Here is a 27,866-nt window from a genome sequence, read left to right on the forward strand (position 1 = left end):
AAAACTACTTCAATCCACAATTAAAATGGATGCCAAACACACACACGTCCTGACAAACTGCGCTCTCCCTCATTCACACACACAAAGCGTGCACACACCAGCAGCTTATTAGCTTACATTACACACACACACACACACACACACACACACACACACACACAGAGCAAACTGAAACTAGAACATTTCTGGTGAGTGAGGGCTTGATCCAACAATCCTGAGTCTGCTTCGACATATAATTGGAGTCTGAGTTCATCTTTATCTGCTGCTCAAACGCTGGGGGTTGGGGGCAGTGGCATCGCATCATTACCTTCAATACTTCTTTTATTCTTCAAAACTTCATTCACCATTTGTTCTGTAAGAGACAGAAAGATGGAACATCAGAACATCAGAACATCAGAACATCAGAACGTAAGGACGTCAGAACACGTCTTCACACACGTGCGGCCTTTTCATTATTCCTTGAAGTGGGTCCTGTGTTTTTTCCTTCCATGTCCACCAGGAGGCAGGACCACCCACTCTTCCTGCTGGCTAAACTGGTGATGATGGATTACTCCTCTGGTGGGTAATTGTACGCACAACATGTGTGTTTTGTCATGTATGTCATCGCTGGTGGGTATACTGGTGGGTATACTGGTGGGTATACAGGTGGGTATACTGGTGGGTATACTGGTGTATACTGGTGGGTATACAGGTGGGTATACTGGTGTATACTGGTGGGTATACAGGTGGGTATACTGGTGTATACTGGTGGGTATACTGGTGGGTATACTGGTGTATACTGGTGGGTATACAGGTGGGTATACTGGTGTATACTGGTGGGTATACTGGTGTATACTGGTGCTCTGGTTGCGTCCTACCTCTGCTGTAGCTCTCCTCGGGCAGTGGTTTGCTCTTGGAGAGGCTGACTCTGGGACGCTTGGCGCTGGGGAAATACTCCGGCAGGGACACGTCCAAAACCTGGTGGTCCAACATGTTGGGATCTGGAGGAGACGGAGCACAAGTCAATACTGTGAAGCATGTACACAGACACGCACGCACACACACACATACACACACACACACACACACACACACACACACACACACACACACGTATGTACACATTTACATACACACACAAATACAGCAAAACTTGTATCCACACTCGACCTGGATATCTCAGACGATCTCATAATATAAAGTTTTGTAAAGTAAAAATTTTGACGACAGTTTTTCACCCGTTTTTTGGTTCTTTCCAGTGAAGAGCTGCCTCAACACGTTAAACAGTTGGACTGGCGAGGTGCTTGGCCCTGGCCACCCCCTGCTGGTGTTACTGTGCATTGCAAGTCTGTTTCAGTCAATTTTACAAAGCATCGCTTGTTGTGATATCGACGGACAAACACATACTTGTGTGGTGTAGCATGCTCCAGCTGCCTTGCTCACCGGTGCTGAGCATGGGTTTGATTCCCTCCTGCCCCTTGGGCAAGAAGCCGCCGTTGGCCCAGTCCAGCATGGGCTTGACCTGCTCCTCTGGACCCTCGGAGCTGGACAGAGGGAAGGACTTCTCTGCCCGAATACTGGCCATCTGTCGGGGGGAGGGAGGGAGAGAGAGAGAGGGAGGGAGGGGGAGGGAAGGGAGAGAGAGAGGGAGGGAGAGACGGGGGGAGGAAAATCCACAAGCTGGATCATTACTTGTTACCATCAATAATAGCAACGAGAGTTTGTCTGTTTCTCTGACACAACAAACAGAACGAAGCTGAAACAAGTGTGAGGAAACAGCCAGAAAAACAGACAGAGCAACAGAAAGAAAAAGAAAGAAAGAAAAGCCTTTCATACAGGCTGTCAGTCCTGAATGACTGAGAATTATTTCACAGACAGACACTCTGTCATCTGTCTGCCTGTCTGTCCGCCTGTCTGTCTGTTGTCTGCCTGCCTGTTTACCTCCAGGGCCTGGAAGATGGCCCGGCGGTACGACGCCAGCTTGGTGTAGGAGGACTGACTGAAGAACTTGGGGAAGGCTGTGATGGAGTCCAGTTTATCTGCTGAGACCTGGAGGAAGGGAGAGGGGGAGAGAGGGGGAGAGGGAGGGAGGGGGAGCCACTGTTAAACACAGAATTGTTCTGTTCATCTATTGATCTCAATCAATGGTTCAAACATTGGGCAAGTAGTTTGTCCGTCTGGGCAACCAAATTTACTGATGCATGGTTGCCTGGCAACCACTTCCACAAGTCAGTATCGGGATAAATAAATGATTCTAAATGACACGTCATCCCTCCATCCACCCCTCCACCTTCTCTCCCTCCCTCCTCCATCCCCTTCCCCCTCCATCATCTCTCCCTCCGTCTCCCCCCTCCTCCATCTCTCCTCCTTCCCTCCACCCACCCCCTCTCCCTCCCCTCCTCCTTCCTCACCTCTGAGAACTTGCCGTCTCCGAACCACTGCAGCCAGCGCATGCCGTGGGTGGCCTGCCGCTTCCCGGTGGCCTTCCACGTCACCACCATGCCCGGCCACCACGAGAACCCCTTGATCTTCCCCCACACCAGCTCGCCGATGCCGAAGCCCTTCTTGTCCTGCGGGTGGAGGAGCAGGGATGGGAGGAGGGAGGGAGATGGAGATGAATGAGACTTTTTTTTTGGAAGAAAGTGTACTGTCCAACAACCAACAACCGATGGCGGCCATCCAATCAGCGGTCGGTTATTTCTGAAAAATGAGACCGCGAGTTACCCCTTGGTAACTCCACCCCCTTGATTTTCCTGGTATTTTCCTGGTATTTACATGGTATTTACATGGTATTTTCCTGGTATGAGAACCAGACCAGGACACTGAAACACGGTTGAGGGCCTTGTTCCCACGTTGAGGTTTAAGAAGCTTTGAGGAGAAGAGATATCAATGTTTTTAGGGGGGTTGCCACGTCTGCTTCCTCAAACCTCAAATGAATTTTCGTTTCATGTTTTGCAACAGGGCGAGGAACAACCCGCTGCACCGTCCGCAAACAGACGGAACCGCCGGGCCCCCCTTGTTGGGACACAACAGCGTCACCATTTTCATTGCTTATTGTTATTGTTATTGTTGTCTCTGGAGGTTCTGCTCCGTCCTCCTTCCCTCTCACAGGCTCCGGTGCAGACCGGGCCCCGGCGTGCGGGGCCCTTCAGATCCTTCTGGAGGTGGAGGCTCCTGGTCCCTGTTCTGAGGGACGCTGCTCCACTGCTGCCCTGTGGGCGCTGTGCGAGCGGGCGTGACGAGGCACACGCACGCATCCACACACTAATACACACTAATACACACAACTACACACTAATACACACTAATACACACTATTACACACAAATACACACTATTACACACAAATACACACTAATACACACTAATACACATGTTGAACACGCATGGAGATGTGGATCGCTACATGCACGTATGGACACGTACAGCAACACACACAAACACACACACACACACACACACACACACACACACACACACACACACACACACACACACACACACACACACACACACACACACACACAAAGGTTCGACTTGTGGTCTTAATGACCTGAAAGGTCCTATTGATTGAGAGCAAACACTGCCAGAGTGTGTGTGTGTGTGTGTTTTCACACTAGCACCTGGTAGAGAAGGCTGAGCAGTCAAACCCACTTTTTCCTGCACTGGCAAAGCCCCCCGAGGCCCCCGGGGGCTCCACTGCTTGGAGTGTGGAGACAGGTTTTTCGATTCCTTTCTTTTCTCACCGTATCATCATGAAGATACTTCTTCACTGGTTCTTTTCCACCAAGTGATTTATTTGATGGTAGTAAACTTCCACTGTGGCTCATTCTTAACCCACTTTCCCCCACAGGATAAAACTAATCACCCACCACGTCGCACAGACAGCGCCCAAGAGCACTTTGTCAGTCAACAGCGGGACTTCAACCTTTGTGTTGTGGTTTCACGGACCAGTAGACACAGACATTCAACTCCCTCCCTCTCCCTCCCTCTCCCTCCCTCCCTCCCTCCCTCCCTCCCTCCCTCCCTCTCCCTCCCTCTCTCTCCCTCCCTCGTACCTTGTACTCGGCCTGGGTGTCGGAGCTGCTGACGGTGCTGGAGCTCTGGGCGGAGTCTTTGGAGTCGGCTTCCATCAGCTCCAGGTTGGGGCCCTCAGGGACCGGGGTGGACACCAGCACGGGGGGCTCAAGGCCACCGCACTGAGAGGACAGGGATATAATATTTAATGTTATTATTCTGTAAAAATACAACAATAATTTTATTTTATAATCAAGATTCAAGATTTTTATTTGTCACATACATATACATACTTTCATACATATATGCAGTGAAATGTGATAACCCGGTGATAACACACAATAAAAAAAAAATAATAATTTCGAATAGACCGACTAACTGACTCCTAAAACGTAATACAGCAAGTTGAAAACTTATAGAATAAAATAAAAATATATAGAATAAAATAAAATACACTAAAAATAAAATGAAATAAAATGGAATAGATAGAGGGAATATGCTTGTGTATATACAGACATTAGCAATAATCATAATAAAAACATAATAATTACGTCTATTATACATATATATTGATATATATGATCATGATTATATACTTTTTTGTATTTATACATATTTTGTATATTTTCGTCTTAAGTCAGAACGAAAAAACAAAAATACAAAATGAATACAAATACATTTTTCTAGGCATGTTTGTGTGTGTGTGTGTGTGTGTGTGTGTGCCTACCAGAGGTGTGTGCAGCGCATTGTGTCTGCGTGGCTGCCTCCGAGCCTTGCCGTGTGTGTGTGGTGTGAGTCCTGCTTGGAAAATGGTGCGAGGCTGTGGTGTCTGTCTGAGACCCAACTACACACACACACACACACACACACACACACACACACACACACACACACACACACACACACACACACACACACACACACACACACACACACACACACACACACACACATTGTTTAACGTTCCAGATTAAAGTTCCAACAAGTTCAAGGTGAATTTGTCTCCAGGGAAACAAATACCGCGGTAGAAACAATGCATGGTGTAGTCAGCGTGTTAAAAACGTTGGTTTTTATTACAGTGTTGTTACAGTGCTATTGTAATATAATTACAATGTTGTTATGGTGTTATTATAGTGTTGTTACAGTGTTATTATAGTGTTGTTAAGGTGTTATTGCAGTGTTGTTAAGGTGTTATTGCAGTGTTGTTAAGGTGTTATTATAGTGTTGTTAAGGTGTTATTGCAGTGTGGTTAAGATGTTATTGCATTGTTGTTAAGGTGTTATTATAGTGTTGTTACATTGTTGTTAAGATGTTATTATAGTGTTGTTACGGTGTTATTGCAGTGTTGTTAAGGTTACATTACATTGATCAGACGCTTTTATCCAAAGCCACTTACAATTATCCAACCACCGACGGACGCAGCCATCAGGAGCAATTAGGGGTTAAGTGTCTTGCTCAAGGACACTACAGCATGCTAGCAGGAGGAGCCTGGGATCGACGTGGTTAAGGTGTTATTATAGTGTTGTTAAGGTGTTGTTGCAGTGTTGTTAAGGTGTTATTATAGTGTTGTTAAGGTGTTATTATAGTGTTGTTACATTGTTGTTAAGGTGTTATTATAGTGTTGTTACGGTGTTATTGCAGTGTTGTTAAGGTATTATTATAGTGTTGTTACATTGTTGTTAAAGTGTTATTATAGTGTTGTCACGTTGTTAGAGTGTTGTCACAAGGACACAAGGACGATGGCGGTGTGAGAGTGTGTGGTTGTGTGTGTGCACCTGGTTGAACTCCCAGCTGCTGTCCTCCTCCTCCTCCTCCTCCTCCATCTTCTTTGCGCTTCTCTTTCTGTTCACTCCTGAGCACTGATTATCTAGAGGGAGAGACAGACAGACAGAGAGAGAGAGACAGAGAGAGACAGAGAGAGACAGAGAGAGAGAGAGACAGAGAGAGACAGAGAGAGAGAGACAGAGAGAGACAGAGAGAGAGACAGACAGAGAGAGACAGAGAGAGACAGAGAGGGGAAGATAAATCAGAATCAGAAATACTTTAATAATCCCTGGGGGAAATTACTTAAAAATTAGGACTAAATTACTAATTTGGTCCTCATTAAATACTAATTAAATAAATTACTAAAGAAATAAGGGTAAATATAAAAGTCACTTTGTTTGTGTACCTGTAGCTGCATGTGTTTTGTCTTTTTCTAGAAATCTGTACCTGTGTATGAGTGTATGTATGTGTGTGTACATTTTTTGTCTGTGCATTTATGGATATTATAGTCATATATACCTGTATAGTTACAGGTATATATGACGATGCATGTATGCATATATATATATATATGCTGATAATAATAATCATAACCATAGAGAGGGCAGTCTCTAGACAGGTAACAGAATACCTGTCGAGAAACAACCTTCTTGATACACTTCAATCTGGCTTCAAAAGTGGTCACTCCACCGAAACAGCCCTGTTGTCTGTGACAGAGGCCTTAAAAACTGCTAGAGCTGCTGCCAAATCCTCGGTTCTCATTCTGCTTGACTTATCAGCTGCTTTTGACACTGTCAATCATTGCATACTCCTGTCCATACTCTCAAGCATGGGCATAACGGGCAGTGCACTTTCCTGGTTCGAATCTTACCTCACTGGGCGCTCGTTCAGTGTGACATGGCGAGGCCAGCTGTCTGTGCCTCACAACCTCACCACAGGGGTGCCCCAAGGCTCGGTGCTAGGACCCCTCCTCTTTGCCATATACACCACCTCACTGGGCCCCATCATCCGCTCACATGGCTTTTCATATCACTGCTATGCGGATGATACTCAACTCTATCTGTCCTTCCCGCCCGACGACCCCACTGTCTCGACGCGGATCTCGGATTGTCTCACTGACATATCCACATCGATGAAGGATTATCATCTTCAACTGAACCTGGCGAAGACGGAACTGCTGGTCTTCCCAGCCAAACAAGGTATTTATCACAACATTGATATTACAATTGACTCTATCTCTTGTTTCTACCAAGGCTGCAAGGAATCTTGGTGTCATTATTGATGACCAACTACATTCTCGGACCATGTTGTCGCCGTCTCCCGGTCCTGCTGCTTCGCACTACTCAACATCCGAAAAGTCAGGCCGTACCTGACCCAATATACCACTCAACTGCTGGTACAAACCTTGGTGATGTCCCGTCTCGACTACTGCAACGCTCTCTTAACAGGCTTGCCGGCCTGTGCAGTGAAGCCACTGCAGATGATACAGAATGCTCCCACCTACTTAAATGCTCTTGTAAAAGCACATGTTACCCCCCGGATGCTGCGCTCATCAAATGAGCGTGGCCTGGCTCTGCCGGCCGTACAACCACGGCAATCCAGGTTATTCTCATTTGTAGTTCCACGTTGGTGGAACGAGCTGCCAAAAATGACCAGAGCAGGGACCTCCCTCTCTGTCTTTAAGAAGCACTTGAAGACCCAGCTCTTCAGAGAGTACCTCCTCTCCTAACTTACAATTACTTAGCACTACCTAGCAGTATTTATTGTTACACTAATGTCTCTGTCGCAATGTAGCTTGAATGTTATTCTCCCTTGTAAGTCGCTTTGGATAAAAGCGTCTGATAAATGACTAAACGTAAATGTAAATGTAATAATAATAATAATAATAATAATAATAATCCACCCTGTGGACCCACCACCTGTAGGGATAGGCGTTGGGGTCGGGTGCAATGCCAGCCGGGCGGCAGGCAAAGGCGGGGGCCTGGGCCTGCTGATCCTCGGCATCGTAGACTAGTTCTAGGGACGCGGAATGTCACCTCTCTGGCGGGGAAGGAGCCGGAGCTGGTGCGGAAGGTGGAGCGGTACCAACTAGCTATAGTTGGGCTCACCTCTACACAAAGCACTGGCTCTGGAACCAAACTCCTGGAGAGGGGCTGGACTCTCTCCTTTTCCAGAGTTGCCAAAGGGTGAGAGGCGCCGGGCGGGTGTGGGGATACTCATGAGCCCCCGGCTGAGTGCCGCTGTGTTGGAGTTCTCCCCAGTGAATGAGAGGGTCCCCTCTATGCGACTACAAGGTGCTAAGGGGAAAGCTCTGACTGTTGTGTGTGCTTATGCACCGAACACCAGTTCAAAGTATACAGGCTTCTTGGAGTCTCTGGGTGGTGTCCTGGAAGGGGCTCCGCCTAGGGACTCTATAGTTCTACTGGGAGACTTCAACGCTCACGTGGGCAACGATGGAGAAACCTGGAAGGGGGTGATTGGGAGGAACGGCCTGCCTGATCTGAATCCGAGCGGTGCTTTGTTATTGGACTTCTGTGCTAATCATGTATTGGACATAATGAACACCATGTTCGAGCACAGGCTGGCTCATAAGTGTACGTGGTACCAGACCAACTTAGGTTAAAGACTGATGATCGACTTAGTGGTCGTGTCATCAGATTTGCGGCCATATGTCTTGGACACTCGGCTTATTACCACCTGGTGGTGAGTTGGATCAGATGGCGGGGGAGGCTGCCAGACAGACCTGGTAAACCCAAACGTGTAATGAGGGTGAACTGGGAACGCCTGGTGGATGCCCCTGTCCGCGAGGTCTTCAACTCCCACCTCTGGAAGAATTTTTCGCGCATCCCGGGGAAGGTTGGGGACATGGAATCCGAGTGGGTCATGTTCAAAACCTCCATTGCAGGCGTCTGCTAGGAGCTGTGGTCGGAAGGCAGTCGGTGCTTGTCGTGGCGGTAACCCAAGAACCCATTGGTGAACACCAGCGGTGAAGGAAACCGTCAAGCTGAAGAAAGAGGCTTTTCGGGCTTGGCTGACCCAGGGATCTCCCGAGGCAGCAGACAGGTACCGGTAGGCTAGAAGGGCTGCAGCTTCGGCGATCAATGAAGCAAAAACCCGGGTGTGGGAGGAGCTTGGGGAGGCTATGGAGAAGGACTTTCACTTGGCCTCAACGAAGTTCAGGCAAACTGTTCGGCGACCCAGAAAGGTAAAGCAGGGCTTGGCTCAGGCTGTGTTCAGCCGGGGAGGAGAACTGCTGACCTAGACTGTAGATATTGGGGGGGGATGGTAGCTCAGGAGGTAGAGCTGGTGGTCTAGTAATCTAAAGGTTGCTGGTTGGATCCCAGGCTCCTCCTGCTAGCATGCTGTAGTGTCTTTGAGCAAGACACTTAACCCCTAATTGCTCCTGATGGCTGCGTCCGTCGGTGTTTGAATAATTGTAAGTCGCTTTGGATAAAAGCATCTGCTAAATGCAATGTAATGTAATGTAATAATATTGTCGGGCGGTGGACAGAGCACTTTGAGGAACTCTTGAACCCGATCAATACGTCCTCAGGGGAAGAGGCAGAGTCTGAAGACTCGGGGGAAGTCTCGTCCATATGCCTGGCAGAGGTCTCTGAGGCAGTTAAAAAGCTCCTCGGGGCAAGGCGCTGGGGTTGGATGAGATTTGCCCTGAGATGCTGAAGGCTCTGGACATTGTTGGGCTGTCTTGGCTGACAAGCCTCTTCGGTGTCGCATGGATGTCGGGTACAGTACCTGTGGAATGGCAGACCGGGGCGGTGGTTCCCATTTTTAAAAAGGGGGACCGGAGGATGTGCTCCAATGATAGGGGTATCACACTGATCAGCCTCCCCGACAAAGTTTAATCCAGGGTGCTGGAAAGGAGGCTCCGGCCGATGTCGAACCTCAGATTCAGGAGGAGCAATGCAGATTCCTTGCTGGACGTGGAACAGTGGACCAGCTCTTTACTCTTGCAGGGTTGCTGGGGGGGTCTTGGGATTTTGCCCATCCAGTCTACATGTGTTTTGCGGCCCTGGAGAAGGCTTTCGACCGTGTCCCTCGGGGGATCCTGCGGGGGGTACTGACGGAGTATGGGGTACCGGGGCCGTTGGGATGAGTCATCCGGGCCTCGTACAACCAAAGTGAGAGCTGTGTTCGTATTCTCGGCACAAAGTCAAACACGTTCTCAGTGGGCGTTGGACTCCGCCATGGTTGCCCCTTGTCCTAGATTCTGTTTGTGATATTCATGGGCAGGATCTCAAGGCGCAGTGGTTCGGGCATCTGATCAGGATGGAAAACGTTGCCGGGGAGAAGGGGCCTGGAGCTCCTTGCTCAGCCTTCTGCCACCGCGACCCAGCCCCGGATAAGCAGAGGAAAATGGATGGATGGAGGGATTGAGGGAGGGATGGAGGGATGGATGATGCTGATAATTGCGTGCGATAATTTACTATAATCCCTCCTATTATCTTGGACTGTAATAGTCATTATAGTCTACGATTTCAATGAGTGTGTGTGTGTGTGTGTGTGTGTGTGTGTGTGTGTGTGTGTGTGTGTGTGTGTGTGTGTGTGTGTGTGTGAGTGTGTGTGTGTGTGAGTGTGTGTGTGTGTGTGTGTGTGTGTGTGCGCTTCCCACCCTGTGGCGACGCTGCGTCCCCGTTCTGTTTGGGGCTGAACGGTGACGGAGGTTCGGCCGCTGTCAGTGGGCTGCCGTTGGTGGTCAGCTCCACCCGGCCCTCGTTCTCCGAGAGGCTCTCGGCGGGGGGCGTGTCCCCATTCACCGCCACCTGGGGAAGGGGGATGGAGGGGGAGAGGGGGATGGAGGGAGATAATGATGATGAGAAAATGAGTGGAGATCAGTGTAGCACGACATGTCACTACTGGCCGGACTGACTCGCACCTGAACGGAGAGTAAACAACAGTTGCCCGGGGCAACGGCACCAGTTTGGTGAAACAGGTCGGAACATCAGAGACTGTTCAAATGAAGCAACCTCGCAGTGACACTGTGAAGTATCATGTCGCTATGCCAACGTGTACAGTTGTCTTGTATGAAGGGAAGAAATGTGTGTCTGGAATGTGTGTGTGTGTGAGAACGGCTCATCAAGAATGGTTGCCCAGTTGTCCCGGGCAACCAGATTTGGGAAATTGTTAGCCTCCTTGTGTTGTTTGGTTGCCTCATTATACCGTCTGTTCAGAAATCTAGCGATCGATCGATCTATCGAGTTATGCATTGATCTCATCCAATTATGAAATTGATTGACACTGATTCCAATTCGGCGGCCATTTTGTGTGTATGTAAGAATGCATGCATAAGTATGCATGTGTTATGAGTCCGAACATCCAACAGTCCGACGTGCAACTCCATTTAAGCGGATCAGAACCAGCCTGGACTGGAAAGGCGGGAAGATAAAACAAGATGAATGGAAGGAGAAGTGAGTCATGACGGCAGCATCACAACAGGTGAGTGGAGCAGCGCTGCAGCCCAAAGCCACACAAAGAAAATAACCTGTGAAATGACGGATGTGTCACGGCCCAACGCCGGCTCGCCCACACATTCCGTGACACCCCAAATCCTGCCACTTAGCTGAGAGAAAGGATGAACCCAGCCCAAGCAAACAATGCTATGTAACGTAAAGTAATGCTATGTTATGTAATGTAATGCTATGTAATGTAATTCTATGTAACGTAAAGTAATGCTATGTAATGTAATGCAATGCTATGTAATGTAAAGTAATTCTATGTAACGTAATGTAATGCCATGTAACGTAAAGTAATGCTATGTAATGTAAAGCTATGTAATTCAATGTAATGCAATGCAATGAAATGCTATGTTACATAAAGTAATGCTATGTAATGTAATGTAATGTACTGAAAGAACCCAGAGCGACGAACAGCAGCTAAACAACATGTACACAAAACACAGTGCACGTGCACAATTACACACATTTGAGGCTTTGTGGAAATGTAGGAGTCGTTAAAAAAAGGAATGTGTCTAAGTAGTGAAAATGTGAGTGTGTGTTTGTGTGAGTTTGTGTGTTTGTGTAAGTGTTTGTGTCTGAGTATGTTTATGTGAGTGTGTGTGTGTTTGTGTGTGAGTGTGTTTGTGTGTTATTGTGTGAGTGTTTGTGTGTTATTGTGTGAGTGTGTTTGTGTCTGAGTGTGTTTGTGTGAGTGTGAGTGTGTTTGTGTGTGTTATTATGTGAGTGTGTTTGATTGTGTGAGTGTGATATTGTGTGAGTGTGTTTGATTGTGTGAGTGTGATATTGTGTGAGTGTGTTTGTGTGTGTTATTATGTGAGTGTGTTTGATTGTGTGAGTGTGATATTGTGTGAGTGTGTTTTTGTCTGAGTGTCTTTGTGTGTTATTGTGTGAGTGTGAGTGTTTGTGTGAGTGTGTTTGTGTGTGTTATTATGTGAGTGTTTTTGTGTGTGTGATTGTGTGAGTGTGTTTGTTATTATGTGAGTGTGTTTGTGTGTGTGATTGTGTGAGTGTGTTTGTGTGTGTTATTATGTGAGTGTGTTTGTGTGTGTGATTGTGTGAGTGTGTTTGTGTGAGTTATTATGTGACTGTGTTTGTGTGTGTGATTGTGTGAGTGTGTTTGTGTGAGTGTGTGTGTTATTATGTGAGTGTGTTTGTCAGTGTGATTGTGTGAGTGTGTTATTATGTGAGTGTGTTTGTGTGTGTGATTGTGTGAGTGTGTTTGTGTGAGTGTGTGTGTTATTATGTGAGTGTGTTTGTGTGTGTGATTGTGTTTGTGTGAGTGTGTTTGTGTGTGTTATTATGTGAGTGTGTTTGTGTGTGTGATTGTGTGAGTGTGTTTGTGTGAGTGTTATTATGTGAGTGTGTGTGTGATTGTGTTTGTGTGAGTGTGTTTGTGTGTGTTATTATGTGAGTGTGTTTGTGTGTGTGATTGTGTGAGTGTGTTTGTGTGAGTGTTATTATGTGAGTGTGTTTGTGTGTGTGATTGTGTTTGTGTGAGTGTGTTTGTGTGTGTTATTATGTGAGTGTGTTTGTGTGTGTGATTGTGTTTGTGTGAGTGTGTTTGTGTGTGTTATTATGTGAGTGTGTTTGTGTGTGTGATTGTGTTTGTGTGAGTGTGTTTGTGTGTGTGATTGTGTGAGTGTGTTTGTGTGTGTTATTATGTGAGTGTGTTTGTGTGTGTGATTGTGTTTGTGTGAGTGTGTTTGTGTGTGTTATTATGTGAGTGTGTTTGTGTGTGTGATTGTGTGAGTGTGTTTGTGTGAGTGTGTGTGTTATTATGTGAGTGTGTTTGTGTGTGTGATTGTGTGAGTGTGTTTGTGTGTGTGATTGTGTGAGTGTGTTTGTGTGTGTGATTGTGTGAGTGTGTTTGTGTCTGAGTGTGTTTGTGTGTTATTGTGTGAGTGTGTGTTATTATGTGAGTGTGTTTGTGTGTGTGATTGTGTGAGTGTGTTTGTGTGAGTTTGTGTCTCAGTGTGTGTGTTTGTGTGCATTTCCGTTTGTGCGTGAGTGTTTGTGTCTGAGTGTGTTTGTGTGAGTGTTTGTGCGAGTGTTTTGTTTGTGTGAGTGTGGTTGTGTTTTTTGTGCGACTGTTTTTTTGTGTGTTTGCGTGAGTGTGTTTGTGTGAGTGTTTGTGTCTGAGTGTGTTTGTGTGAGTGTTTGTGTCTGAGTGTGTTTGTGTGAGTGTTTGTGCGAGTGTTTTGTTTGCGTGAGTGTGGTTGTGTGTGTGTATGTTTGTGTGTGTGTGAGTGCCAGATTGAGCCACATTTCCCACACGATGAATGGAGTGAACTCGATGAACTTGTGCGTAAAGTGTGCGTTCAAGATGCTAAAGACAAGGAAAACAAGGAAAGAGAGAGAGGGAGGGAGAGAGAGGGGGATGTCAGAAGTAGAGAGAGAGACTTTGGGTCAGAATGGAGGGCTGCCACTGGACTTCTAAACAAACAAAACATGAATATGAATATGAATATGAATATGAATATGAATATGAATATGAATGTAAGCGGCTCCTGGGTGCAGATGGCTCCTCGTACGCACCATGTGCCACCACAAGGCATCACACGATGACGTGCTACACCCAGAGAAACATCCTTACCCATCACGCATTGCAAGGGCAAGATTCCGGTAAAAAGTTGACATTGATCATCATCATGACAAGGTGCTGACAGGAAGTGGCGCGGCTAACAGTCTGTACTGGTGACACTGGGAGCCGCCTCCCTCCCTCCTCCAACCATCTTTCCGCAAGTATACCTGTCCATCAGGAGCTGTCTCACTGTCTCAGTACCTGTCTGTCTGCTTCACCCAGTTTCTGGAGGAAGGCTCCTGGAGCGACTCCCAAATCTCAACATTCCTGACATAATTGATCAAATCTTGCCGCCTGTTGTGAGTGGAGCTGCTCAACACCAAAAACTCACATTGTTTGAAGTTGCAAGAGCAATGTGTATAAAAATAAAACTAATAGAATAAAAAAAGAAGGTGAAATAGGGGGCGATTATTCTCAGCGTCGACACAATCTTTCCTTGGTGAAGAAACAATTTCCACAAAACTGATCAATAACCTATATTGACTAATACTGATACTGACTGGCGCTTAGTAATCCACAATACTTTGATTGAAGGGTGGAGGAGAGTGACCATCTCACCAGTTCTGCTTTGATTAAATTTAACCAAACAACTGAGGTCATGAGTCCCAACACTGAGGTGGGAAATGGTGTTTCAAAATAAAAGCGCAGCATTATGACTCAATTGATTTTTGAAGAAGTGGACGTACACACCCGAGGTCCTCTAGAAATACACTCGTCACCCAGTTGAGAACCGCCATCATGCAACAACAGCAGATTCAGATGACCTGTACAACTTAGTGCAGGCAAACATTCGGGCGTCTCAGGATCTGACAGAAGGGGGCGTGGCCTTGTGAACGAACTATCAAACATCCATTCACTAATCTATGAACACCCTACTGAAGGTGCAGCATGCAAGAATGAGCTCATGAACTCCACATCCAGTTGGTCACTCTCCGATCCCTGGTCCTTTCTCCCAAATCTCATCTTCTGCTCTCGTAGTGTAAAGGTTTAGTCTGAGACTCAGGAGGCTTTACAAATGTGTTGTGACATCCGGGCTCCCTCAGCTTATTATTCTCATCATCATCACTCCATTAAGCTGCCGTCCTCTATATCCATCACTCCACATGGAGCTAAGCCCCGCCTCCACTCTGCACAACGCCCCGCCCCCACACTGCACAGAGCTCCAGTAGGCTCCGCCTCCACTGCGATGCTGACAGCACCATGCCCAGGGGTCACTGTGCTGTCTGTCTGTCTACCTGTCTGTCTGACTGTTTTTCTCACTTTGTCCTCCCTTTTCCCTTCTACCCGTCAGCCCATTTAATCTCAACTTTTCATTCTCGCTCTCTTGCTTGTTTATGCGAGGAATTGTTGTTTATCGTGGCTAAAACTGACAAAAGCGCCGAAAAGGAGCCGGTGGGTCGGTCCGTTCCCCGAGGGCCAGGAGAGGGGCTCGGACCCCTGTCCAGCTGTGAGATGCACCGATCCACAGTATTTTTGAGTTTCGAGCCAATTCTGAGACATATACCGATACCGAGAGAGGTAGCAGAGATCTTTATTTTTTCTTATTGTTGTTGTTGGTATTATGTGAGGTTACATCAGGCTGTAGTAAACCACACAGAACTTATTATGAAGAGAGCAAAATATGTGAAAAAAATCCATTCAATTCAAATGTATTTCAAAGCAATTTCTTTGAACTGTATGTTGCAGGTTTTCAAAGTGAAAAAAACCCAAACTTTTTCCTTTTAACCTTTCTTCAAAACTCCTTTTCCACTCCACAAAGATCACAAAACCTTGACTATGAAAAGGACTCAGTGAAATTATTAACGTTATAGTGCTTTTCATCCAGAGAAGCCGCAGCTCCCCCGTCTACTTGCATTTGTTTACAGGCCAGTCTTGCCTGTTCCAATAGGCGGTGCCGTTGACGTAGGATTATTTGGGATAAATGATTATATTATATTTTAAACCGGACGCAAGGAGGCAGAGCATTAAATTAGTCAAATAAAACAATGGGTTCACGGTCCAGCGCAAGCGAGGGAATGGAGCTTGGATCAGCCACGTCAAGCTGATACGCCACAATAGGGGGGACGCCGGGATCTTCTGTCCCCCCACCTTCAGGTGGTAGGGACATAGGACGTCAGCGACAGTGGCACCGTTAGCTGTGGGCACCCGGGGCTCCGGCCCCCAATGTTTTACGAAGCCCCCCCATCTAAAATAGCCCCACAGGGCTGGCTCTGTGTCCCAACGGCTCCCTCTCTGACCATAGCGAGCGTGCCCACGGCGCGCCAGCAATGGCTTTCCGGTGATGGGTGCACCAAAGCAGTGTTTTTATTTTAGATGTAGGTTATTTTATTTTACGCCGTTCCCTTATGGTATGAAACAAGCTCTGTGTGTGACGGAGACATGTTCTCATCACTCTCTCACCCCCCGATTGGATCGGTCCCCCTCTCGTCCTGCTCAGTACAGAACCAAGTCACCATGTGTGAATATCGCAAAAAGAAACGTAAGCACATCAAGCACATCAAGACCAAGAAAAACTGAACTTTACAACAACCCTGTTCATTGACGATAAAATCCAGTGTTGCAACATATCAGAAATAAAACATAAAACGCCAATTTCCCGTGGCTTCCAATGCAATTCTTCCAGGGAACTCCCCTCGCGCTCTTCGCGCCACATCCCAAAATCCAGGAGCTGCCCAAGTGCCGTGGCGCCAGTGACCGGTGTCATCTGTGGCGCGGGCCACCACTGCGCCGCGGGCCACCGCCGCGGGGTGCCACTGTGCCGCTGTCGCCAGGGGGCTCACGTTTGCGGCGAGAATAAAGCAGGATTTACCGTCTGTCAAGTCACACAATTGTATCTGTGTGTTCTGCAGCGCTCTGCCCTCCAACGTACCCCGCCACCCACGCTGGACGGGTGTATGAACACGCAGTATGTGTGTGTGTGTACATGCCTCCTAGGTCACGTGCATTCCCGGCCCCGCCCGCTTGTGCCCCGCGGCCCACGGCGCTGTCAGCACGTCGCTGACGCTCTTAGTGCTTAGAAACACAAAGTGACACAAAGCACAAGGCTGCGAGGAGCTGCCGACCCAGAAAAACGATTAGCTGTCACCGAGGAGTCTGGTATTTGGGCTGGACGTGGAGGCTCCTTCATGGCGTCACCGCTGCTCGCCTGAGGCCGCGCACGCGGGCGTCATGACGACCACCGCCAAATGTTTTGAAAATCCGATTTTTGAAGAAGGTTCTGCAGCTTCTCTCCGAGCCTCAACCACGGAGCTGAGAGGCTTTATTGACGCCAGGTCACGTCACCTGTGTGTATTTATATACAGTATACATGACAATATCGCTTTTGTATGTTTTTGGCCATTTGAGCATTTTTTTCCTATTTTTTTCGACTTAATCGTCTGCGGGGGGACGCACCAAACCTCACCACTACAAATTCCAAGACTTGTAAATGTACCTGGCAGAATAAACAGATTCTTTCTCTCTTTCTTTCTTTCTTCTTCAATGTAAACTCTGTGCAGATTGTCTCGTGTGAGTGAGGAAAATGTAAAATGCAATAAATGTCCCAATTGATCCCGTTTTTACAAAGCACTGAAGAGACAGGGAGAGAAGGAGAGAGAGAGAGAGACAGGGAGAGAAAGAGAGAGAGAGACACAGGGAGAGAAGGAGAGAGAGAGAGAGACAGGGAGAGAAAGAGAGAGAGAGACACAGGGAGAGAAAGAGAGAGAGAGAGAGAGACAGGGAGAGAAAGAGAGAGAGAGACACAGGGAGAGAAAGAGAGAGAGAGAGAGAGACAGGGAGAGAAAGAGAGAGACAGGGAGAGAAAGAGAGAGAGAGAGTTGAGCAGTGAGGAAGTTGTGCTTCTAAAATGAGTGATACATGAGAGGGAAAATTAAAGAGGGGAAGAGGTTTCAACAGACGGCAGCACCCGTGTGTGTGTGTGTGTATGTGTATATGTGTGTGTGTGTGTGTGTGTGTGTGTGTGTGTGTCGCCCCCCATATACTTCCTGGGTGCATAAAGACTCCACTGTCTCTCTCTCTCCTCTGTTCATCTTTCCATCTGTGACTCGCTCCTCTGGCAGAGAAGAGAGGGACCCTTCTCTGTCTTCTCTTCCGTCTGCTCTCTCTATCTTTTTAGTTTTATCCTTTATAATCTCTAATTCCTTTCTTTCTTCCTTTCGCTCTCTCACTCAGTCATCCCCCATTTCCTCATTGTCAAAAGGCAGCTGTGCCCATTAAGTGTGTGTGTGTGTGTGTGTGTGTGTGTGTCCAGACAGGACTAAAAGCTTGTTATCTGAGTCTAATTGAGTATGAGTGTTGGCCCTGACACACACACACACACACACATAAACACACACACACACACACACACATACACACACATATACACACACACACACACACCTCCCACCCCTTCTATTTAACTTGGTTTAAGTGTGTGTGTGCGTCTGTACACATGTGTATGTATGTGTGTTTTGTGTGCATGTGCATACAAATTACTTCGTTTTTTTTCCCAATTTTTATATTTTTACGTATATATAAAAGTATTTATCACATGTATGATGTATATATGAAAGAGGATTTATTATGTTCCTTTACAACTAGTTCATACAGGTCTCAGCTCCCAAAACATGTTCAAGTGCTTTGCTGGAAGTACCACTCAGGTGATGCATTCTAGTCATTGTAACATGCCTCTAAAGCATCCTGTTCCTGACGCTGTGTTTCTGTGGGTGGAGCCTCCCTCCTGAGGCCCCTAGTTCCTCTACTACACTGTTTTTATTGCTTCTGTTTGGAGAAAGGCACAGCGGGTGGCGCGCCGCAGCCTACAGTCGATCTACCGTGTCGTTTTATTTTTCTTGTTTGAGAAAGAAACAGCAGAATTATTTTTTAAATACTTACATTTCCATCGTCTGCTGTTTCTTCACAGAGCGTTGGTATTGATTCCTCTTCCTTTTAAAAGATTTGTGCTTGTTATTTTCTAGCTGTGGGCGGAGTTACCCAGATGGAGGGTGGTTGTAGTTCTACTGAAGCCCTAAATGACGTAGGAAGGGGTTGCAAATGTGGAGGCCTTGTTTGAGGACATGTTTAGTGAAACAGGCAGCTCACAACACACGGACGGTGTTGTTGTTGTTTCACAGTGTTGTTAGTGCATCACACCCAGATGTACGTGCACAAGCACTGACAAGGTTTTTCATAATAGGTCCCCTTTAAAATATGATGTCTATATTAAAGTATGATGTATAACCGTATGTCTCACAGTATGATGTGTATTTACAGACAAACAGTGCTGTTGGTGTTCTCCGCCCCCTCACCGTGGCTGTCATGTCGCTGTCCTCCATGTCGGCTGCACAGTACTTGTTGGAAGGCATGGCTGTCACCGTCGACTGCTCCGCCGTCGCTCCTGACTCCTTCTCAAACCTGCGCAGGCAGACGAGACAGAACACGGAACACTCAACGATCGGACAGAACCGCCCAGAACACCGTCCGCCCATTCAAGCACCTTGCACCTACAGCGGTCACCGCACAAGAAAATGTCATTCCAGGAGCCTGGGCGCTTCCGCAGACGAGGTTTCATCCAAATCAGGGAGACGGTAATCCTGCTGGAATGGGTCCTGAATTGAAAAACACCTTCCTGAGAAGCTGCTCAGGCTGAGCTGCTGGAGGGCCGGGCTCCTTCTTCTGCTCTGGGCGCTGCTCTTAGTCCACATCAACCTGGCCCAGGCCACGCCCATTCATCCAAAAAAATTCATTTAAACCTTGGCGCTAGATCGGCTCTGATCTTCCTTCCGGAAATCCGATTTTTTAAACACGCTTTTAAATGATTTTTAAGTGTGATTTAGTCTGAGATTAGATCTAATCTGAGATGTCAAACCGCTCGTTCTACTTTTCGACTTTTTCAGTGAAAAGAAAAACGTCTTAAACTCAGAAAGAAGCAAAAAGTCCAAGACCTACGAGTGCACAAAGGAAGGAAGTGGAGAGGGTGTGTGTGTGTGAAGCCACACATATACGTACATGCACAGACACGCACATCCACAGGACCTATGCAAACACACACACACACACACACACACACACACACACACACACACACACACAGATAACCCGCCACATGAAGCAGACCACCAGGTGCATCCTGAACATAGAGGGGATACCCCTAATTACACACACAGAGACACACACACACACACACAGAGACACACACACACACACACACACACACACACACACACACACACACACACACACACACACACACACACACACACACACACACACACACACACACACACACACACACACACACACCTTCCGGAAGTCTCTCTCCGAGCGCTGAGAGGCAGTTGCAGTACAGAGTGTGGTTTGGAGGCGGGTGCTGACATATTATTGGATACTCAACGTGAGTTTTAACTGGAGAAGAATATAAATCACAATGTCTGCCTGTGTGTTTCAAGTCCCACGTTAACCCTTTCAGGTCACAGTTCTCTCCAGCCGGGACGACAGCCCCTCATAACGTTTGCTCTGTTTTCACTCGTTCTTCAGTTGTCAAGTTGGATGAATTGAGAAAAAAAGGGACTTCAGACCTCACATCCTGACGTTAACTCTCACTGTGCAAACTTCACTTTTACCATAATTATTTACTTTTATTGTGTCACAAGGTTGTGATGCCACACAAAGTTGTGACACTGGATACTATCAATGGACGGCACCGATTTGGGATCAGAAGCCGCCGAAGGACGACAAACAGCAGCGATGCCCAGAACTCCCCCAAAAAGCCCGGGGCTCTGAACCCCGGCAGCACCGGCTCAGATCAATCCGCCCGCCGCCTTTCAAAGGGGTGAGAGGGTTCGTTCTGCCCCGGCTGCCCAGGCCCCCCCCCCCCCCCCCCGAAGAGCCGGCCACAGCCCAGAGCGGCACAGAGGAAAGAGAACACGCCTGTTTACACCCCCATCGTTACGGCCGCGATGGTGTTGCACCCAGACGTCACGGCGCCCCCCACTGGGCCCGAGGTGCACATGGAGTCCGGGAAGCTGCAAACTGGACAGAACTGTGACCAAGACATCCGTCCCTCTCCCCCTCCATCCGCCCGTCTCTTGACCTCACCCGTCTGTCTCGTCGTTTTCCAGTCAACCTTTCAAGTCAAGCAAAGTCGCCCTGTGAATATTATCACACTTATTCAATAATTCGCCGCTATTTGACTTTTTCCAGCCAAAAAGAGGCAGACTTTTGAGTTATAAGAGTTGCAATGGATAAAATGGAAATGTGGTTTGTTTGCACCCTCACCTGTCTACACAAACATTTATGCTCCAACGTTCAACGTTAACAGATGGCCCTTCACTGACAGACGTGCATTATCACACTGCCATAAACTACGCACTAAAAAAAGAGAGAATTCAATTGTTAATTGCAGTAATTTGAACGACTGTCATGACTGTGTGTAGCTTAGCTTCGGATGGAACCCCTCTGTGTGTGTGTGTGTGTGTGTGTGTGTGTGTGTGCGTGCGTGCGTGAGCGCTGCTGCTTGTTGCCATGGGAGTTTATCAAAAGGCAAGGAATGGGCGAGTGAGAAAGGGAAAAGAGCAAGAGAGAGAGAGAGAGAAAGAGGGAAGGAAGGCGGTGAATGAGGGGCCCGAGAAAAGGGGACATGGGCAGCGAGGGGGGGCTCCGGGGGTCCACATCAAAGTTGTATCTGGTAGTGAGAGATTAGAGAGCACATTGCAAGAGGGGATTTTTCACTCTCTAAAGGGGTGTGTGTGTGTGTGTGTGTGTGTGTGGGGGTGGGTGTGTGTGTGTGTGTGTGGGGGGGGGGGTGTGTGTGTGTGTGTGTGTGGGTGGGTGTGTGTGTGGGGGTCAGCTCCTCTGGCTCTCTCATGGGGGGCCGCATTCCTCATCTGTCATGTACTGTACAGTCCTTCTCTAACAACCACATATGGCCCTATAAATATGTATAAATATATATACGTGGGTACATGAATATATGTATAGCCGCTCTACTCTGTTGTCATGGCGATATTAAACTTCTCAGTGTAAAGGCTGTGATGTCAGCCATGCTATGATTCCTTCACTGCTGCAAACTAAAAGTATGAACTGCATACAGTATAAACGATTGTGTGGTTCTGTGACGTCTGTCCGCCACAATCGACCAATAAACAATAAATGGTAATAATCATAACCAGGTCATCATAACTCCATCTGATTCCACCGCAGGTTCCCAGGGTTCACTTGGGCCAAAACACCCAATCAGGACATTAGAATCCTGTAAAAAACATCTTTCATGTTGATGTTTATTTTCTAAATGTAGTTATTTTGGACGACTAACTAACTAGTTATTATGGGATGTGGGAGGTGAGACATGTACTGATCCTGAATCACATTTGTGCTCAAGTGCGTTTGCGAACACAGTTTGCATAACCTTCAAATGTAGCGGCTCAACATACAAGAAGTGAAGGGAAGAGGAGGAGATCAGAGCTGCGGAGACGGAGAGAACTGCCGGGTGGAGGCACCGACCTCCACCCCTTCTACACCTCACTCCCAAACACTTGGATGACAAACGGGTGATTGTGTCTGATAGCTGCAAACGTTCCACCTTGACTTCTTAAAAACCTCCACTATGCGTTTTCTTTAACCGCATTCTCACGTGACGGTGCTTCGGCTGACGTGCGGAGGCTCCACCTGGACGCGGGAGACTGAACTTTGACACTTAGAAAATACCACAGTATTTTATGAAAACACCTACAGTATGACTCACGTCTACCTTTTATTCACACGGGACAAACCTCAAACCTGCATCTCCATCAATTTAAAACTTTGAATCCACCTTTAACGGGAACCTCCGACTGGTGACGACGAACTCCCTTCTCAGTGCCCGTGCACCTACATCAGTGTGTGATGGAACCGCAAACAACACTGAAACAACAACAACAACAACAACAACAACAACACAGTCGGTTTGTTGTGAGCCGCCCGCATCTGGGAATCTCCGCCCGCGGCACAGCGGTGTATCGGCACGGCCACCAAACTTTTCCCAGAAGAGGAGTTAAGACCAAGCGTCCGTGAGGACACTGCAGACGAGGGAAACGTACGCATTAAAAAAGGGATTCTGCCGCGCTGCCACAGGTGAGGGGCGGCCGCAGGTGTCAAGCGCCTCCCCTCGCCGGGCCCCCGGAGGGCCCGATAAGAGAGACCAAGGCTGTGGGGCCCGGGCACCGCGGTATCGTCACGCCCAGGCGGGATTCTAACGGAGAGGCATCCGATTATTTTTGCCGCTTGGCACTTGTTAGTGAGAACAGCTGAGGTAATGTACGAGTATTAAAAACTTTTTTCTAGAACGTTGCTGCCGTCACGTTTCGGGCATTAGACCCTGTTCACACCTGGCCTTAACAGGCGTCTTTGGAGATCCGATCACAAGTGGGCAGCTCCAACGCCGGCTCTAAATGCGGCCAAACCGCTTTGTGTGTCCTTCAATGTGTCCTTCAATGTGTCCTGGGCCACATTGAAGGACACACTGCTCAACTGACATCCTCCGCATGGGAGGGACTCACTCCCGCGCCAACGCTGTGATATTAGAGTCTGTACAGAAACATCTCCCTGTTACGCAAGTCCAGGATTTATTATTTAAAGTAAAGTTTTTGCTCAAAAACATCCAGCTTTTACTAAATGAAGTCCCATAGCAACGGAAAGCCACCGGGAGGCGGTGTGCCGGGCACGGGGTGTTTGTGTCGGTCATTCCATTACGCGGTGATGGGGACAGTCCCTCAACTCAGTTGTGTTTAAAATGTTCATTTCATACAAGTAGGAAACTAACGGAAATGAATACATCTAAAAAAATAATTCCGGAGACGCCCGCCCCTCCTCGCTACGCAGTGATCTGGACACTCCCTAAACTCTCTTGTGTTGACAATTTTTGTCTCATACGAGTAAAAAACAACAAAAAAATACATTTCAAATAAAAACACAGGAAAACGTGTGCGGTGCACCGCCGTCGAGAGGAGACTAAACTCATATTCTCTGAGTTACATTGAGTTTAATTTCCCATAGAAGTAAGAAAATCGGGAAGTGTGTTGAGCTGAGGCCTGCGCTGCGCACGGCGCCCACGGCAACAACCTTTCACTCTGTATTGTTTTGATTTTGAGGTCGCATTTGCTCTTAACGGACAACGATGGCGTTGGTGTTTATTTGCATATAGAGCGGGATGTGATGGGATCCCCCGAGACGTATGTCAACGCCAGGTGTGAACGGGGCCCGTGATGACCTCCATCTTATCAACACTCTGAAAAAACAGAGGCTGTTTCACCTGGGCCCCCGTCCAGCGTGCAGCTGGATGGCACGGCGCAGCTGGATGGCACGGCGCACGGGGAGCGGCAGCTGCCTTGCGTTTAAAGCCACACACACGGAAGGAGCCCTGGGGAGCAGGGGGGTACGGGGTGGCTGGAGGGGCTAGAATGCATCGTCCGGTGGCATCTTTAGCAAAAAGCTCAAAAACATGTCTTGGGAACCTCAGAGACTTGTATCAACCTGCTGGGAGGAGCTGTGGCCCGGGAAGGAAAGGCTGGGTGGGTGCGCTGCGCCACCACCTACACGCCTGGTACGGGGCCGACAGTGTCATAAATATCACTTTTTGACAATCACTATATACTGTACGATACTATAATGACTTGACAATATTTTGGCCGATGATTGCTGGAGCTTTCCTAAGATATTTACGCACAACAAATATGTGAGAAGCAATCATGAGTCATATAAAACTGCATTACTTTACCGTAAAGCTCTTTAAACACAGTATTATGATAAACCGCATTTCCAGACACATCTGGTCTCATATCACAAAATCAACACAACACAGATAAATGGCCCCGGCTTCTGAGACCTGAACCCGTTTGGCCAAACGCTTGCCGCTGTGTCTTAAGGATCTGAAAGACAGTCGCGGATGGGCGGTCGGGCTGCGCGGCACCGAGGTGGTTAACCGGGATCCGGAGCAAACACGTGGCTCCGCGGAAAACAAATCGCATGGGGGACGGCGGCTCCGCTGACTCCTGCGGGGGGAATGTTGGCTCCGGAAAAGGCCTCCTGGACGCCAACCAGCGAGGCTGTGGCGCCGCTCCAAGCTACAAAACCAGCATCTGACACCATCGCATCACTCAGCGCCTCCGGCAGAGAAACTGAAGATCAGACGAGACCTGCACAAGTGCTCAGGAGCCGACGTGTGGGTTGCTTATTCAGGGGCTGCTATGAGGGCCGAGGTGCCGGGCCTAAATAAATAAAAAGATAATGGACGCCGACCGTTGTCAGGCCAAACTCCCTGACTTTAACTGTGTAAGTAAGGAAACAGCCTCGGCGGGGGTCTCAAACTCAGGTGCCCTGGGGGCAACCGGCCGGTGGTCTTCCTCCAGGGGGTCCATGTTGAACTTCAAGGGGAAAGCCAGGTTGTTTGTTTTGTTTTGTTTTTCTACTGTAGATTAGTGGATTATCTCCTTGTCCTGTTACAAATGGCTCTCTTATGATGCATGTAATTCTGTTTTATCATTTCAAAACATGACGTACATTTGTGGGGTTTAATTAAACATTGCGATTTGAAAAAAATATATATTTGCGGGCCAGATTTATCAAGATAATATCACCATGTAGCGGGCCACACTCATTTGTCTCCAGGGCTGGATGTGGCCCCCGGCCTGTGGTTTGGCCCCCTCACCCCGTCTAGAGGCTGTAGTCTGGTCCCTGGTGCCGCCAACACGCACCGTGCGCGCAGCGTTCGCCGCGCATTACACCACCCGACCCCATTCGGTCCCGTCCAGTCTCTAGAATCCCAATCTGAGACCATTGTGATGGAGGAATCATTCGCTCTTCCCCTGGAAGCCCCCACGGGCGGACCGCCGAGGGTCCGCGGACCCTGCGTTGAGAAGCGCTGGTCTACAGAGTCGCTTGGAAATAATTGGCTCGTTTGGCTTTTTTGGGGGAAACGTTGCTTCCTCCTCGGCATGAATCAAGTTTACACATGGAGTACGACGCTCACATAACACCATCATTACTACTAGTTCTGCTACTACTACTACTACTACTACTACTACTACTATTATTATTATTATTATTATTATTATTATTATCATTATTATTATTATCATTATCATTATTATTATTATCATTATCATTATCATTATTATTATTATTATTATTATCATTATTATTATTATCATTATCATTATTATTATTATTATCATTATTATTATTATCATTATTATTATCATTATTATTATTATTATATTATTGGCTGTGGACTGGAACACGCGTGGGCGCTTAGCGTGCACGTGGCTCCTGCACCGCGGCTTTTAAAGTTCGGCTTCGAACCGGAACCGAACCGTGAGAGGGAAGAGGAGGGTCGAGCGCCCGGCTCCAAACCTGCCCCCGGTGCCCAGAAGTGCATATTTGCGCGTTCAAACTTATTCAATCGCCAAATTCCCGCAGACTGCGCTTCCCTTCCCGGTGCGTACTTACATAACCATCCACCGCCGGACTGAGACCTGGAACCGGGACCTGGAACCGGGACCGGTGACCTGGGACCTGGGGGGGTCTCTACTGGTTGGCAACAGGAATGAAAAGTCACCGTCAACTTGAGGAAAAGTTCTTTTGTTGTTGTTGTTGCTTGTTTTAGAGCTCGTGTTCCTGGTGCAGAAGAGGTTCGGTTTGGAGATGCATGCTGTGCGTCCTGGTCTTGGTGCTGGTGCTGGTCCTGGTGCTGGTCCTGGTACTGGTCGTGCGGCTCTGGGGTCCTGGTGTGCAGAATGGAGAGCTGCTGGTGGAGGTGTGCGGAGCTTTTACCTGCTGCTGCAGCCTGCAAGGAGGAAGAGAAGGAGGGAGGAGTGGAGGGTGGAGGGGGTGGGGTGGAGGTGTTGGAAACGTCCCTCCTCCTCCTCCTCCTCCTCCTCCTCCTCCTCCCGCGCACGATCCAAAATCAGGCGGGTTCCGAATAAAAAAACGATGAACTTTCCCGAACGAAGCAAATAAAGTTTGTTTCAGTGCAGTGCACCGCGCCGCATGTCGTGTGGTGTGAGTGCGGTCGGTCGTCGATCGTCGCTCGTCGGTCGCTCGTCGGTCGCTCGTCGGTCGCTCGTCGGTCGCTCGTCGGTCGCTCGTCGGTCGCTCGTCGGTCGCTCGTCGGTCGCTCGTCGGTCGTCGTGCATGCTCCTGCACTCCGACCTCATGTCACAGGATGTTCTCATTTCCAGAAATGTTATTTAGTTTAGCTCCGTGCTGGAGTCTGTTCGGAGCAACACCCTGTATTCCATCAAGCTGAGCTTTTATTCTGTAATTTTTGAGTAAAGTTGTGGTGTGTGTGTGTGTGTGTGTGTGTGTGTGTGTGTGTGTGTGTGTGTGTGTGTGTGTGTGTGTGTGTGTGTGTGTGTGTGTGTGTGTGTGTGTGTGTGTGCGTGCAGGGTTCTTCAGTTGCTCCAAAGTATCTCTATCAAACTACTCACCAGTGATATATATAATATGATAAAATATTATATAATATGGTATAATAAACTATAATATATGTATGACACAAAAATATGACACATATACACAATGCACATAATTATATAAGATAAGATAAAAAAAATACTTTATTATTCCTCAAATGGAAATGTCAGTGTTGCAGCGGCAATGACATACATGACAAAACACACATAATTTACCAAAAATATATGTTTTTGAATGAAGTACTATTTACACATTTGCAAAAACACATATATACACATGCTTACATATATACACATACACTACACACATATGTAATATATATATAACAGTATATATATACAAATATATAATTTATATAGCACATATAGTTTCTGTATATATGTTGCATGTGCAGAATGTGAGAAATAAATCTTTTAGAACCTTGGATGTTTGACATATGTTCACAGAGATGAACCCAAATGACACATCTGGAGGAAGGGAATGAAAAACCAATCAATACTCATTATTTGTGCCAATGTAAAGTAGAAAAGCATGTGCGCGTCACGCCGCGTCATCCAAACTTTTATTTCCGTCGAGCTCCTCCGGCGGCGCGGCCCGTCGCGCATGCGCACTGTGCCGTGCGG

General features: G+C 47.6%; 1 protein-coding gene across 1 annotated transcript in view; it reads right to left on the reverse strand.

Annotated features, from left to right (window-relative positions):
• dnmt3bb.1 (DNA (cytosine-5-)-methyltransferase 3 beta, duplicate b.1) overlaps window positions 1-19,175 on the reverse strand; it is a gene marked incomplete at its 3' end in the record, with an annotated part of 33,446 nt that extends 14,271 nt beyond the window's left edge. Inside the window, exons 1-10 of the mRNA XM_080014477.1 lie at window positions 19,104-19,175; window positions 10,391-10,541; window positions 5,772-5,863; window positions 4,724-4,840; window positions 4,038-4,178; window positions 2,391-2,549; window positions 1,921-2,028; window positions 1,423-1,564; window positions 858-980; window positions 308-352 (exon numbers count right to left, since the gene is read on the reverse strand). Coding sequence (XP_079870603.1) covers window positions 308-352; window positions 858-980; window positions 1,423-1,564; window positions 1,921-2,028; window positions 2,391-2,549; window positions 4,038-4,178; window positions 4,724-4,840; window positions 5,772-5,863; window positions 10,391-10,541; window positions 19,104-19,160 — 1,135 coding nt within the window. The 5' untranslated portion in view covers window positions 19,161-19,175. The remainder of the gene's footprint in view (window positions 1-307; window positions 353-857; window positions 981-1,422; window positions 1,565-1,920; window positions 2,029-2,390; window positions 2,550-4,037; window positions 4,179-4,723; window positions 4,841-5,771; window positions 5,864-10,390; window positions 10,542-19,103) is intronic.
• Between the last annotated feature and the right edge of the window lie 8,691 nt (window positions 19,176-27,866).

Source organism: Zeus faber (genome assembly GCF_960531495.2).
Source record: "Zeus faber genome assembly, chromosome: 15".
NCBI lineage: Eukaryota > Metazoa > Chordata > Actinopteri > Zeiformes > Zeidae > Zeus > Zeus faber.